Below are 14502 nucleotides of genomic sequence, written 5' to 3' on the forward strand. Positions count from 1 at the left end.
GGTTTCATGACAGACGAGTGACGCTGTGGATTAATGACACTGGGACCTCACACTAGGGAATCATTCTAGTGGTTGCATCACATCAGTGGCCTCATTTATTTCTTCTTCTACTTAACCACAAAAGAAACATCACACGTCACAGTCAGAGTGAAGTACCCAGATATTTGAGCTTTACTAAACGGGGAACTCCACTGAATTCACAGTAGTCCACAGGAGTGGAGTACTACAACAGATGGGAAAGTATAATAAATCACAGAATCAGGATTGTACGATTCTGCAAACCAGTCTGGTTGCAGTTCCCAACCTTGGCTGTCCCAAATGTCAATACTTAGGCTATTACACAAGTCTGAAATTGTCATAATGGGCAAATTCCTTCTTGAGTTAGGGCCCACATGTGTCGTTGAGAGGTCACTGACCTTTATTATCCAAAATCTAATCACGGTTGTTCCAAATTTGAAAAGAAATTCCCTCAATGCATTCCTAAGATATTGCAACCACAAGACTGGAACACATTGCCAATGTGTGTTTCTATATCCATCCTGTGATGAAATTCTGAACTGGAAAATAAATTAAAAAAGAGTACATAGGAAAGCTTCAAAGTAATGTCAGACACTGACGCCTTATGAATAAGTCCTTATCCTATTAAGCATGTCAAATATTTAGTACTTCACAATACACAGGTAAAAGAAAAAAAAGCCAGGATTTTCTACTGCATCCAGGCACATTTTACAAGAAAACCTCTTTGACCCACAAAGCAGATGAGATAGTGTCAAAGTTCAGCATTTAAGTCCAGTTCAAAACCACTCTATGGAGGTAAGATTCTATGCCAGAGGGAAGATAGTCAAGTTCCTTGTTTAAAATCTAAGGGAAACAACTGGCTTAAAACTAGGAAAGCTCGCCTTAAGAGGCCCAATATACTTTTTGGGTACGTGTTATGTTTGTGCATGCAAATGGTCTGCAAAGTTTAAGAACCCACCATGTTCCCTACAAAGGGAGTTTTCCCACACAATACCCCCCATCATGCCCGAGAGTGTCATTGGACTATTTTCTTTACTTCCGTAACATTGAAAACACTATGAAATACTCGCACTTCTATTGGCTAAAGTTCTTTTGTGATAGGCTAAGGGACGGGACAGGACGGGACATCTCCAAGTGGTTGACCAACCCAACAACCAGCCAGCTAACCAAGCAGAAAAAAACCAAGGCTGCAAAAGGTCATGAGAAAGAAAAAAAAAGACTTTTTTGAACATTACAGGAAACATGTCACAGCAGTCACAAAATACAAATAGATAACGTAAAAATGTGCATATACCCTCTTTAAAAACAGAAGGCTCTGAGAGGCTACTTCACATTTAAAAGTGCACTGGAAGCAATCTGGTAGCCAACAAATATTTGACACTAAAAATGTATTGCACAAAAGCCATGAACAAAACCACAATGCTCAAATTAAAATTTTAAAAACATTTTATTAAAAAAGTACTAAAGTTCATCCACAGATTGTAATCAATAATACATAAAGTGCAAGTGAAATGTCCTCCGATGACACAGTGTAAAAGTTCAAGGATTGCTGAGCAGAGTGACCGCCATGGTCTTGATGATGGACGACTTCAGCTGAGGAATATGGCTGATCTTCATCAGCTTGCTGCTCGAGTACTTGTTCTTCATAGCCTGCAGACGAAAATTGTTTTATTTTGCTAAAAGCAAATCCTTAATGCTTCTACATTGTTGTAGACTCACCTGGAACTTTGTCTTCCCTTCATTGACCATCACTACATTTTTGGCAATGTGCTGCATGATGGGCTTCAGGTGGGCGGCGTCATAAGTGGAGTAGTGCTGCTGCGTAGGCGACTGAGACAAGACAGAATAATTAACATCAGGACAATTACACATTTTAAGCATAGATGCCCCTTTAATGCCATCACACTCACCCAGGGCAGGGCTTTAAGGAGCAGCTGGGAGAGCGCGAGAGCAGCGGCAGCGATCTCAGAGGGCCGATAGTGCACCATGTTGTAGTCAAGGAGCGTCAACTCCATCAGGTACTTGGCTAGCGTGTGTCTCTCTAGATCAGACTGAGACACAAAACAACATCCAGTACAGTCTTAAGACACATTGTACACATTGTTGCCAGTGGATTTAGCAGAAACGTCTAGAATGCTAGTTTGTATGCATTAGGCTGCAGACCTAGCACATTTTAAGAGTAAAGAAATTTGGGTGGAAGCATACAACGCTAAAAGTAGCGTCCCAAACAAATCCACAACTCACATCAGCCACTTTGGAAGCCCGTCTGAGGAAGTGCAGAGGAAGAGGGCGTCCCAGCTCAAAGTTGAGGGTCCTCAGAACCAGCTGCTCCATCTCCAGAATCTGAGCCTTTGTGAAAGCATTGTCTGTGATGTAGGCGAAGTCTCCCACCTCTGGGGCGTACATCTCCTCATATTTACAGGCCAACAGCATAGCCGTCACACCGACAAGCTGCAGCTTCCTGGGAGAGACCGGCTGGACCTACAGCACAGCGGCAGAGATTAGAAAACAGCTCACAAGTTTCAAACACAAAGACAGTTTAGACAGTTCTTACCTGGAGGAATCGATCCAAGATGGCAACTGTGAGGTACAGAGTCTCCTGCAGCAGCTGGAACCTGGAGTGCACCTGGACCAGCCAGTCCACCAGGAGAGCACGCATGCGTTCAGTGATCTCATAACCCTGCATGTAGTTGGGTCGTACAGCCTGTTCCACCTGTAGAGACAAACCGATGTAACACTAAGCAATGCAGGGTGGGAGAAGAGAGCATGTCTGATGGAGGCGTGAATTACCTCCAGGACGTGCAGGTAGTTGTAGATATCTTTGACATATTCTGAGCAGAGCTGCGGCAGGTCTGCGTCCTCCTCGTCAACATCCTGCACATTGAGCAGCGCATCAGAGAAAGCCTGGCACAGCTCCTCCTCTGCCGCCTCCTCCTCCTCCTTCATGGACACATCAGCGGACTCCTCTGAGACTGTGGGGAGGGGATCTGCAGGGGCCGGTGCTGGGGCCATAGGGTGCACCACAGCTTTAGGGGCACTGGAGGCTTTCACTGAGGCTTTGGATGAAGCTTTGGCAGGGCCCGTCCTCTGATGATACAAGTTTATGTTAAAGTAGCAGAAATCATCCTTTTGTTATTTTTGGCTCAAATAAAACTTTATAGAGCTAAAAAAAAAAGGAGGTGTGAAACAACATGGAGAGCAGTAGCTGACCCAAACTGTTCTTCTATGATGAAATAACTTACCTTGGTGTTGACTGCTGCTGCTGCTTTAAAGTTGGTGATCTCTCCGAGAGCAGCTCTCCTCACACCCGCGGTGGCTTTAACCATCCTCACGGGGTTCTCTGCGGCTGGGAGCTGCTTTAAGAGAAAAGGGAACAAAATCACAAACTACGAAGAAGCTTAAGTACTACACATGTAATTAAATAAAAGCTACGGCAAACTAAAAGCCAGGCCAAGGAGCAGACGCTAATGCTGGCTGGCGAAGCTAACAGCAGCTGCTTCGCAAACAATTGACGTTACAGGCAGTAAAACAGTGAAATAACTCAAGTTTACTCACCACAGCACGAACTCCAACAGAAGACATGTTTAAAGTCGGCAGCAACGAGGCCAAACAGATTCAAGAAAATACGATGATATGTTTTTAGCACCAAACAGCACGATTTACAAACAGGCTCCTTGAACACCGATTTCAGCAGGTAAACAAGACAGAGGCAAGCGGCTTTCAAATAGCGCTCCGTCTAATCCGATTGGATGCTGCTTCAATAGGACGCTCCTGATTGGCTTTTCAGCCCAGCATGAGGTCAAAGGTAGAATCCTGGTGATATTTAAATTCAGAAAATAACACAAATATGTTTTGTTAAGTAATAAAGTATACGCATGAATAGCTAGCATTGTTAATCTACAATGGGTTACAAGTTTTAGTTAATTTAGAATGACGTTGATTGGCCTGTCATTTAAAACCAGTAGCCTATCATGCCCCTTGTACACACTGTTCTAAGTAATGTACTTTGCTACAATTTTCCTACACAATTTGAATACTTCAATTGAATGCTACTTTAAAATGATTATAGTATGATTTATAAAACAGATTTTTTTACAAAATATAATTGTGTAAAAATTAGAAATGGATGCATAGTTTATACAGTGAGGAGAAAGGAATAGCATGTTGGTTGTGCTGTTGATTAAAAAACTGGGCTCTGTGTGTGACTGTAAAAGGCCAAAGGAATCTGTGAACATCTGCCAAGAAGTTGTTGTCCCAGGGCAGATGGTAAAAACCTGCATCCTGCAAGATCAGGAAAACACTTGGAAGATGCAAACTGCTGGTTAAACAAGACTGGTTCAAATGAACTTTTGTACCTACTCTAAGGTTGCCATACAAATGTTTTTTTGTTTACCAAAACTACAAAACAAAATGAACAAACTATAAAGTATGTATGCAGTAAAGTTTCATGTGCTGGAGCTTACCTGTTTATGTGATCACAGATGTTGCCAAGAGAAACCGAAATACAAATCACAATTTGCCACTCTCTCCCGTTCAAACTGAAACTACTGGTAAAGTTTGTTAAAATATTAAAGTCTGATTCTTTTAAATGAAAACTATGGTGATATAATCCAGGTTACACTGAATATCCACAAACACTGTCCTGCTGCCATAAATACTCACATACCACCAAATGTGAATTCATCCGCACCTTAAAATAGTCCCCAACAAATCTGTAAGCTGTTTTCAACCGTGTGTGTCTTCAGTATTAACCAATGTGACACATTGCTGGTGTTGGTCTATTCATGGGATTTGTTGACAATAGATATGTTAAATTTATATAGACACCGAACACATTAAAAGCCAAACTTGGACATCAACATCCAGCCGACTTCAAAACAGGCTCCGGAAACAAGATTCACAAAGAAACTTTATATAGTTTTCAAGTATTCAAAACTGTTAAATAAGTACAAGATGTGTTCACATGATTTACATATCGGACAATATACGCACTGTCCATTTTTAATTCTCTTTACGTTTCCCACTACCCACGTTACACGCTAAAATGTCCGCAAACTATTCACATTTGTTTTTCCTTTTTTTTTGTTTTTTTGCTTTAACTTTTTGAATCAATTGGGAATCTTGACAGCTGTCTATTGGACAAAGACCACACAGACGGTACACCTGGAACAGTTTACAGTGTAGGATGGAGACGTCCAACAAAGGGGGGAACTGAGCCAGGATCAGAACGGTGATTATCTGCTGGTGATATGAACAGTACATATTCAACACAAGGAGAAGTGGGTTAACATTCAAACTCTGTTGATCCCTTGAATCTATTAGACAGTTCATTAACTTCCACACAACACAAATAAAATAATATACAGAAGGACTGACGGCGGACTTTCAATAATTTCAAGGGGGGAGCAGATGGCTTTAGCATTGTCACTTTTCATTGATTCTTCAAATTTGGTGGTAATGTGTCAAAAAGCTATTTGTTAAGGCACCTAATGCTGTAGGATAGACAGTTTCTTAAAGTTTCTGCAAAAAAAAAGGCTACAAACAACTGATAACATGTGTTACAGAATTTTTGGGCCTGTTGAAGTTAATGCTGCCACCATCTACCAGTAAGGAGTCACACAGGACAGAAACTCAAACAAAGATGACGAGGAAACAAAAGTAGCACCATAGAGAAAAGAATACATGACTCTACCCTAACATTTCAGACAATGTGATTTTAGTGTAGACGGACATCTTTGTTGACTTCTGATTAATAAGAAGTGACAGTGGACATTTAGAGAAAATAAATCTGAGGGACGAGCCAGTCTTTCTGTACATTACTTTTCAGAACAAAAAAACAAAACAAAAAAAACACATTTAGGTAGCCTCAATGTATGGATTTGGTTTGATTTACCTTTGAACTACCATGTGTGCCATGTTACCATTATCACAGTAGCTCCAAAGACAAAGCCCATCCATTTATTCCTCGACTGATTATAAAAATTGTGTGCTTTTATTTCTTGGATTTCTGCAGCTTAATTTACAGCGCTGTGGAGTCGATTCACTGGAAAGAAAAAACATTGTGCAACTCCATCGTGTCGTTTGTGTCGTGAATGTGCGACAACTGCAGGCAAACTAAACAAACACATGCATAATGTTACTGCAAAGTGGTAGGTAGCACATTTTGATGCATGTTAATAACATATATAAAACAGTTTGCTTCTCCTTCTATGGTGAAAAACACAATAGCACATATTTGTTTAAAGGCTTAAAATTGCATGATTGAACTCTACAGAGAGACACGTGATTAACTTACACAGTAAATAATGTTGATAATTCATGAAATTCAAGTGGTTCTTTTAACCAGGAGAACTACTGGGATAATGAGAACATGGCACCTGAATCCAAATGAACTGACTGACTGTTCTTATAATGCCTCCGGAGAAACCGCGCCACACTGCATGGTTCTCCACACAAAAGATTACAAACTATGAGACAGAAATCAAAAGGTCAATAGAAACCTGCCTATGAGACAGAGGGGGATAGTCACCATACTGTACACTTTCTACAATATCCATGTCCATTATGAATATAACAAGTGCATTCACTTAAAGGAAGAGTTGAACTTAAAACAAATGCTCATTTCTTTTTCAGTTAGGATGAGGCCAGATTATTCAGAAACAATAAAGAGGACCACTTCCTGTCGTTTTCATATAGCGCAGAATGCACTTTTTTTGGCTCTGTCTAAATGTAGACGTATATTTTACCTTGAGTTTAAAAAATAAAAGCTGTCCATCTGGCCTTTGTTCACAAACTACCTCCTCCGCAAAACAACTCAAAATGTTTGTCGGACCAATAGGTGGCGACCAAGGCTGTGTCAACGATGCGTCGAATACCAGCTAAGAAGAATGTGCAGCGAGTTTGTCTTGTGAATGGAAAACATACATGGGGATGCACAATGAGGTGGGTTTGCTGCTTAGTGTTACTTTACAAAAGCCGACAGTTAGTCCGCCATTGTTTCACGCGCATGCTCATTACACAAAGCTTTATTTCTCAAACACTACGTTTATCATGGATACACAGTAACCACAGTTTTAGAAAATCTCTGTTTAAGTGACTGAATGTTCTGTTTGCATGGGGAGGAGAGCAAAACGTGAGCAAAAAAAATCAGTTTCCAAAATGATCTGTATTCATGTAGACAGGGCCAAAATGCAGGAAAATGGAGTTGGTCGTTAAACTATTTCTTAATTTGAGTATTTGCTTTAAAAAAAACTCATATTGAAACTAAATGATAAACATAGGTGAATAACAGACATTTGTTTTAGGTCAACAGCACCTTTTAGTAACGTTCATTCAAATTTTAACTTTTCAGCAATTTCTTTTTTCTTTAAATTACTGTACTTCTTTTACATCAACACAACAGTTGATTAGCGAGTCATCTTTATTTACAGGGGAAAGGTGGGAGTGATGAGCTCCACAGCTTATGCATTGAGCCTCAGGGACTGATCCTCTCTCCTCCTGGAGGAGATATCGATGTCTATCGAGTCTTTTCCCACAATGAGTCGGAGGCGCTTCGCTGGAGGAAGTGGAATGAAATCATCTTCGAACTCATTGTCGAAGTAGTCATCGTCATCCTCCTCTTCCTCGTCGTCCGTGTCCTCGTCTGAAGACGACGATGATGATGATGACGATGACGACGAGGGCTCTGCCATGACCTTTTGAGTCCGATGTCCACCATTCCTGGACTCCAGACTCTGGCCCATGTCCCCGTTAAAGGACATCTGGTCTGCCTTGGTCTGGGATATCCTCCGTGCGTCGTCCTCCCTCTTCAGCTGGATCTTCAGCTTGGTGGAGTTGCTGTGGACCCCGGGGGCAAAGCCGTTATTCAGCTTGGCTATGTATGAGCTGCCTTTGTCCTTGTCATGGTCCTTGCTGAACTTGATGCTGATTTTGCTGGAAGAGGCCGAGTTGACCGAAGAGGCAGAGAGGTTGGAGGAGCCAATGGGGTCCTTGGCGTCGTTGGTCTTGCTACTGCTGCTGTCCCTCCGCCGGCGGAGGGTCAGTTTGGGGATACCTGTGTTGTTCTCCAGGATCAGCTGGGCGTCGTATCGTGTGATCTGACGCTTCTTTTTCACCTTGTCCTGTGACCGGCAACCACTCTTGCCCTTGTCTCTGTCCCTGCGAAGGGATTTGCTGCCGTTGGAAACCCCGTTGTAGTCCCTATGCCGGTCGGCGAAGTTCAACACGACATTCCCACAGTCTGAGAAGTTAGTGTTGTGACTAGCAGCCACCGGCATGAACGGCTCGTCGTACGAGTCCTCACATTTAATTGTCCGTGTTGGCCGTTTCCGCCTGGTGCATGAGCTTCTTCTGGCATAGCCAGAGTCTAACGATGGTTGCTCCAGTCCTACACCATGGTGGAGGTACTCCTCCATGTCAGCTGGCTCTGTTTTAATGACCACTCCACCAGGGACTGGGCTCAAGCCGTCCATAGCACTGGGCTCTAGCTTAACGCCAGCTGCAGCGTCCTGGGCTGTTACCAGGGTCCTTGTAGACCTGCGAGTTCTGTACGTCGAACACTGACTGCCCTCACTACCTTGCACATGTTGTAGATTGCCATTTTCCTTGGCAGCATGACGGGTGAGGCAGCCCCGCTGGCCCAATGTCTGCTGCACCAGCTCCTGTCCATCCTTCTCCTTCTTCACAGTGACGCCTTTACACAGCGACACTTTTGAGTCCCTGAGACCCAGCTGGCAAGTCTCTCCTTTGGCCAAGGCCTTGGGCTCTGCACCCCTCCTGCGACTCCGCAACTGGACTTTACTTAGTGAAGGCTTGGATGGGGATTTTAGTCTCTTTGGTACCCTGTTATTGTTTACACGACCTTGTTTTGAACATGAGGTAGTAAGGGCTCTTGACAAAGTCTGTCTGGATTGAGTCCTGTTTTTATACTTCAGGCCAGAAGAGGATGTTCTTTTTCTGGCAGCTGGTAGATAAAGATAAAATGTTGCGCATAACATATTTATAACATTTCAAAAAACCTGCCTGCATTGTTGGGTGGGTGATATTTACAGAATGAACAGTGACTCAGAGCCAACATTAATAATTAAAACTATAACTTCAGAGAGAATGATAAAATACTGAATAATGACAGCAAGAAGTCCTAAAATAAAGACTGGTTGTTCATCACGATACAGAATTACATCTAATCTTTAGTAGAATGCTACCTTTACCACGACACGCTGGTAGGTGGGATTTGTTCTCTGTCCCAAGTTTTTGAGTTTGGGATTTGAACCCATGCAGTAACTATGGCAACAGCATTGAATATTTAGGGAGCTCTTACATTGATGTGTTTTTGGCATTTCCTGAGAGTCAACGTCGGTGTGGGAGCCCACAGAGTGACTATCTGAGCTCCGGTTTCCTTCCCCCAGTTTCTTCAGCCTGTTGAGACGCTTGTCCGTCTCCCGCAACCCGTACTTGCTGTTGATCACTGGCACTTCCACTGGCAGCCCAGCTTTGGATTTGAAAGCACCAGTGCCTCGTCTGCAACAAAAAAAAAAGTGAATAGCTGAGCAAATTATTTTTAAATATTTGGGAATGAACTTGTGATTTATGATACTATTAATAAAACCATTTCACAATTTCACATTTCCATTTACATAGTTTTAAATAATTTATGTTTATTTTAATTTTCTCTTTTGAATTATTATTTACTGTTAACGTCTATTATTTGTGTAAACATTTTTGCTGAAAAATAACAAAATACTAATAATAATATTTATCCCAAAAATAATACTGTTTATTCCAAGGCATTGCATGTTACTCAATTGGGATTGGTTAATTATGACAAAGGAAATAACAGACCATTATCTCCTTTTAGGCTATATGTGCAGTTCTGATTGCGAACTAAAGGAATATAGTTATTAATGGAAGCAATAGAAGCACATTTCAAATCAATATGTGGTGCAAAATGATTGATTGATTTAGTAAATAGTTGTTTAAATAGCACAATCACATAGATTCATCCGGTCATTATTGATCTACCCTGACAAGGTGAGCAGTTTGCTTCAGGGTTTTGAATCACGACCGGCTCGCTGTACATTGTGATAAAGTTCGAGATTACGTTTTTACGTTTTAGCTCAAAGCAACTAATGTATCCACTTACCGTTCACATGTATAGCATTCACAATATTCATTGTTTTCCCCGAAAAACCCGTCTCCGTAGTAACAAGAGATTTCCTCTCCTGGTTCAATGTCCCTCAAAACCTTCACACAGGCTGTGTCCCGTCCTGTCGATACAAACTGAACAGAAAAATAAAAATGTGATTATTAACAGGAGCTTGAACAAAAAACTGATAATCAAGACTTTTTTTCCCTAAAAGATAGGTTTTCTAGAGAACCTACCTTGCAGTTTGGTCGACAATCTGAATAAGGAAGGAAAACAAAGAAATTAGTGGAGATCATAAATTATGTATTTAACAATAACATTTCCCTGAGGCCTCTCATGATGTTGACAATGACAAACAATATGGACTCGTACCGTGATTGATGAACGCAGCTGGTCCCAGCCAGAGCTGCGCACAGTTTTTTCGGGTTGAATACATGACGCTGAAGTCATTCTCCCCGTGCCGGAGCAGCATGTTTTCCTCACTCTCTGAAAGCTCGGCAATGCATCCCACCAGGTACTCGATCTTGTCATTTCTCTTCCTGTTAAAGAACACATGGTAGGAAACGTTTATTAAACAATGCATAAATGGGCTGCATTACCTCCGGTGGGGGTTTTATATTCATGCATCAAAAAAGTCAAATTGTAAGAGTCATACGCATTTAGCAAGTGGGGGCTAATGCAATTAGCTCATGGACTAGTGGTGCTGTTATAATCAGAAATTAGAGGTGGCAGCACGTCCTCACCATTCCTTTGTTGCAACAATTTTAGCTCCATTTTGCTCTGATGAATACCGATTACAAGGCAGAATCTCAAAACCGCTGTCTGTGGCAAACATCCGCAGATACACAAATACCTGTGCAAAACATAAAGTTAGTCAAGTCATTGTCTGTGATTCAGGAAAAATAAAAAGCACAGGAAATCTTGGAATATGTTCTTTTACATGTTGCTTGAAGAGCTTTTCTTGAGCTTTCGTCTTGTGGAGAAACTGATTTCGAGACCAGTCTCCTGTCGTCAAAGCTCTGAAAGCTTTCTCCAAGTTGTCGTGTTTCTTGAAGCGCTCGATGATGTCCTTAAGCTCTTCTTGTCTTCCCTTAAGTGGTCGAAATCTGCAGGGATAAATTAAGGGAATGAATCAAATGGAACACAAATACAAAAACCTAAAATAACATACAGCCTAATCCAGGACAATCAATAATAATGCTTTTATAGGAGTGGGAATAGGCTACAGCATCATCAGTTACACTGTGATATAGCTGCTGACCTGGTGTTCATTTTGTGAGTTTGAAAGCCCAGGTATGGATCCAGAATGAGGCTTGTGGTCAGGTCATCATTCTCACACAACTCCTTGGCAGTCATTCCTGACGAGGGCACATAGCGCCTCTCTGCCTCCAGGCTGGCTGCATTAAACCCTGTAAACACCAAACCAAGCCTGGTGTTAGGGCATGTGCCAAATGAAGTATGAACACAGTTGTTAACAAACACGTGTAACTCACTGCGGCTACATCTTCGACTTCTGTTTTTGCTGTGTCGCAGTGACACTCGCTGCGAGTGCTGGGAGCGAGTCTGGCTCACATGTTGCTCGCTGGTCAACTTGTTTCCGTGTCGTCTGCCATTTAATACCATGTTCTTGGATTCGCCTAGCCACTTCATGCCCACAATCCCCCTGGTCCAGTTGCATTTAGTCTCCGAGATGAAGAAACACTCTTGAGTGGGGAAGAATATGGTCTACAGTTTGAAACCTGGAAGCATAGCGAAAACAAAACGTCACTAGATGACACAAATTCTAATTATACAAGACAGATGGATGGGATGGAAAGCAGGTGGATGTGTTACCAGCTCAAAGGCTGCCACGACAAACACAGAAAATGACTATTGTTCAACCAACAAAATCAATTCATCACCTAACAGGGGACAAGTAATTTAATGTTTGTCTATACTTTATATTATGAACCTTTGCATATTTCCCAATCACTATTGTGCACCACACCTTTTTTAAATATGAAATAACTAGAATTGTTGAGGTTCCAGGCAGTCAAGCTCACAATTGGCAGCTGTTGTTAAAATGTGACCTGTCAGTTCCCCAAGTGGTGACTGTCATTGTTTACACTGCAGTAGATTTAAGCAGTGGTGGAATGCAACTAGTTCAAAAAGTTAATTTACTCAGGAACAATCGTGAGGCTCATTAAATTGACTTGAGTGTGTTTCCATTTGCTGCTACTTTATACTATTACTTTACTACATCTAATGAAAAATATTGTAATTTTTACTCCATTAAATGTTTGTTATATCGAGATACTATGCCAATTTTGATTATTCAGTCAACATATACAATTCAAAAACAAAGTATGTTGTATTAATATAAGTTAGGATACCCAGAAGTATATAAAATATGCCTAATTAACACGTTTATACATGAATTGGTATAATCCAGTAATAAAATATGTATTATTACGGAGTATATTTTGACTCTTATATTTTACCTTCAGGGGGTTTTTGAATGCAGGACGTGTACTTATTTACGTAATAACAGAGTATGTATACATTGAAGTATTACTACTTTCCTTACACCACTAGGTTGGACACAAACAGGAAAAGATGTGTTGAGGAATGAAGTTTAAAATGATCCTGTAGCGCCACTTAGTGTTTACCCCACATAATGCACTGGCTTATTGTCAAGTGCAACCAACAGCAACGTTGGTGCCATCACACATACAGTATCGCTTTGTTTCTTCATGGATCACCCATTCCCAAGCACTTAAAGACTCTTATAAAACACATCATAAAATATTTATACTGCTGTCATAAGAGTGAAGTGGTTTCCAAATGCGCTATAGCGTCGCAATGAGCATCATCTAATTTGTAAATCGATGCATAAAAAATATCTTCGCATTTTTTCTTTTTAGCTCAGAAGCTAACGTTAGCCATATTTAAAACCACAAGGGATCAGGAAATGCCACGCAAGGCAGCTGACGCCGAGATTGTCTCAGAGTTATAGATATAGCGTTGCATTGTTTGCTAACTGTCGTTTCTATAGCCGTGCATACTCCGTTAGCATGGAGCTAACCATTAGAAGGCGACGCCGGGGAGATTCTCGGCCGTAGTGGTGGTTAGCTTGCAGCAAACGCCGGCAATGTGCCATGCCGAGTAGACGTTGCACACCCACACTAAAACACTGTCAGATAACTCCTATTTCAACACAAAGACCGGAACAGAGTATCACACGGGTGGAGATATTTAACAAAACTACACCATAATAAATTCCATCAACATCTCAAGCAGCTTCCAGTATTCCATTAAGCACGTTACACCCACATAATAAAACCCCGTATTATGCTAGCGTTTACTAAAACGTGTCTCCTGGAATTATGAGAACACATTAGTGAATTATTTAACATTACTGCTTAGTTTGTGCTAGCTAGCACCAAACTTAACTTCAGTGAGCTGACTAGCTTTGTCAGCTAGCAGTCAACAACAGTCGACAATAACACATCACCGCTGCCCTTTATCACAATAATAATATAAAGTATGTGCTTCAAATATTCGAGGCAAGGAGCCAATAGATAGAGGCACATACAGCCCTGTAACTTACGTTACCTGCAAAACACAGGACCACAGCAGGCTAACCCAAGCTAACACACACTGCGTTAGCCTGGGTTGTTTGATTTGGAAACCATTAGCTAGTTAGCTTAGCAGGCTGAATCTATCATTTGTAAGCAAATTAAAAGTTAGTTTGTGTATCAATACCCTTGTACACACGATCCACGGTAGTCGTACAAAGGGTAGAACAACCAGAGTCTCAGTCTAGGCATTATTTATCATTAATGCAGGCAGTTAGATAGCTGAAAGCATTTTTGGAAACGCGTTGGTAGCGTTTAAATGTCTCCACTCGACAACAGACGCAGAACAAACACGTAATACTCACAAATGTGATTTTGTGAAAACAATCACGAAATCAAACTCCTTCAAACTCATCCAAATTTGGCACGACACCCTAAACGAAAAATATCACAGGAAACACATTTTTTTTTTTTTTTTTTAGAAACTAACATTAAAATTCAAGATGGCGGAGAGAAGGAGAAAAAGGCGCAGCACAGCCATCCCCAAAAGAAAATAGATCCAACAAATAACGCAGCCGTTGTCGTCTGCCGGGGCCGAAACGAGAGACAGTACTTGAGAATATAGTATGAAACTTTAAAAGTGAGCGCCGTTTTAGACTTTTCGTAGGTCTCTTTTCAAAAAAAGAGGTCGAAAAATGCTATTTAGTTTGTGGCAGTAATTGTCGGATGTACACAAAAGTAGTGCTGCATAAACAAACCTCTTCCTAAAGAACCCAACGGTAG

At 41.3% G+C, this 14502-nt stretch overlaps 2 protein-coding genes across 5 annotated transcripts; both read right to left on the reverse strand.

Annotated features, from left to right (window-relative positions):
* Positions 1-1446: 1446 nt before the first annotated feature.
* On the reverse strand, positions 1447-3753 carry LOC134863038 (G2/mitotic-specific cyclin-B2-like). Of its 2 annotated transcripts, none has more exons than XM_063881266.1 (8): positions 3574-3753; positions 3261-3371; positions 2809-3105; positions 2573-2731; positions 2263-2499; positions 1929-2069; positions 1738-1848; positions 1447-1668 (listed from the first exon to the last, which is right to left on the reverse strand). In XM_063881266.1, exons 1-8 carry the CDS (start codon positions 3598-3600, stop codon positions 1558-1560), a joined length of 1194 nt encoding a protein of 397 aa, XP_063737336.1. In that variant the 5' UTR covers positions 3601-3753; the 3' UTR covers positions 1447-1557. The 2 variants fall into 2 exon arrangements, with proteins under 2 accessions (XP_063737336.1, XP_063737335.1); XM_063881265.1 differs by having other exon boundaries at positions 3261-3374; positions 3574-3742.
* A 1161-nt stretch (positions 3754-4914) lies between these two features.
* kmt5b (lysine methyltransferase 5B) lies at positions 4915-14477 on the reverse strand. Of its 3 annotated transcripts, none has more exons than XM_063881262.1 (10): positions 14085-14477; positions 11656-11901; positions 11424-11571; positions 11103-11268; positions 10906-11015; positions 10535-10701; positions 10399-10418; positions 10160-10296; positions 9338-9537; positions 4915-8980 (listed from the first exon to the last, which is right to left on the reverse strand). In XM_063881262.1, the coding sequence occupies exons 2-10, from the start codon at positions 11810-11812 to the stop codon at positions 7479-7481; spliced, it is 2607 nt and encodes an 868-aa protein (XP_063737332.1). In that variant the 5' UTR covers positions 11813-11901; positions 14085-14477; the 3' UTR covers positions 4915-7478. The 3 variants fall into 3 exon arrangements, with proteins under 3 accessions (XP_063737332.1, XP_063737333.1, XP_063737334.1); XM_063881263.1 differs by lacking the exon at positions 14085-14477 and adding an exon at positions 13907-14063; XM_063881264.1 differs by lacking the exon at positions 14085-14477 and adding an exon at positions 13757-13878.
* Positions 14478-14502: the final 25 nt, after the last annotated feature.

This window comes from Eleginops maclovinus, chromosome 4 (assembly GCF_036324505.1).
Source record: "Eleginops maclovinus isolate JMC-PN-2008 ecotype Puerto Natales chromosome 4, JC_Emac_rtc_rv5, whole genome shotgun sequence".
In the NCBI taxonomy this organism is placed as follows: Eukaryota; Metazoa; Chordata; class Actinopteri; order Perciformes; family Eleginopidae; genus Eleginops; species Eleginops maclovinus.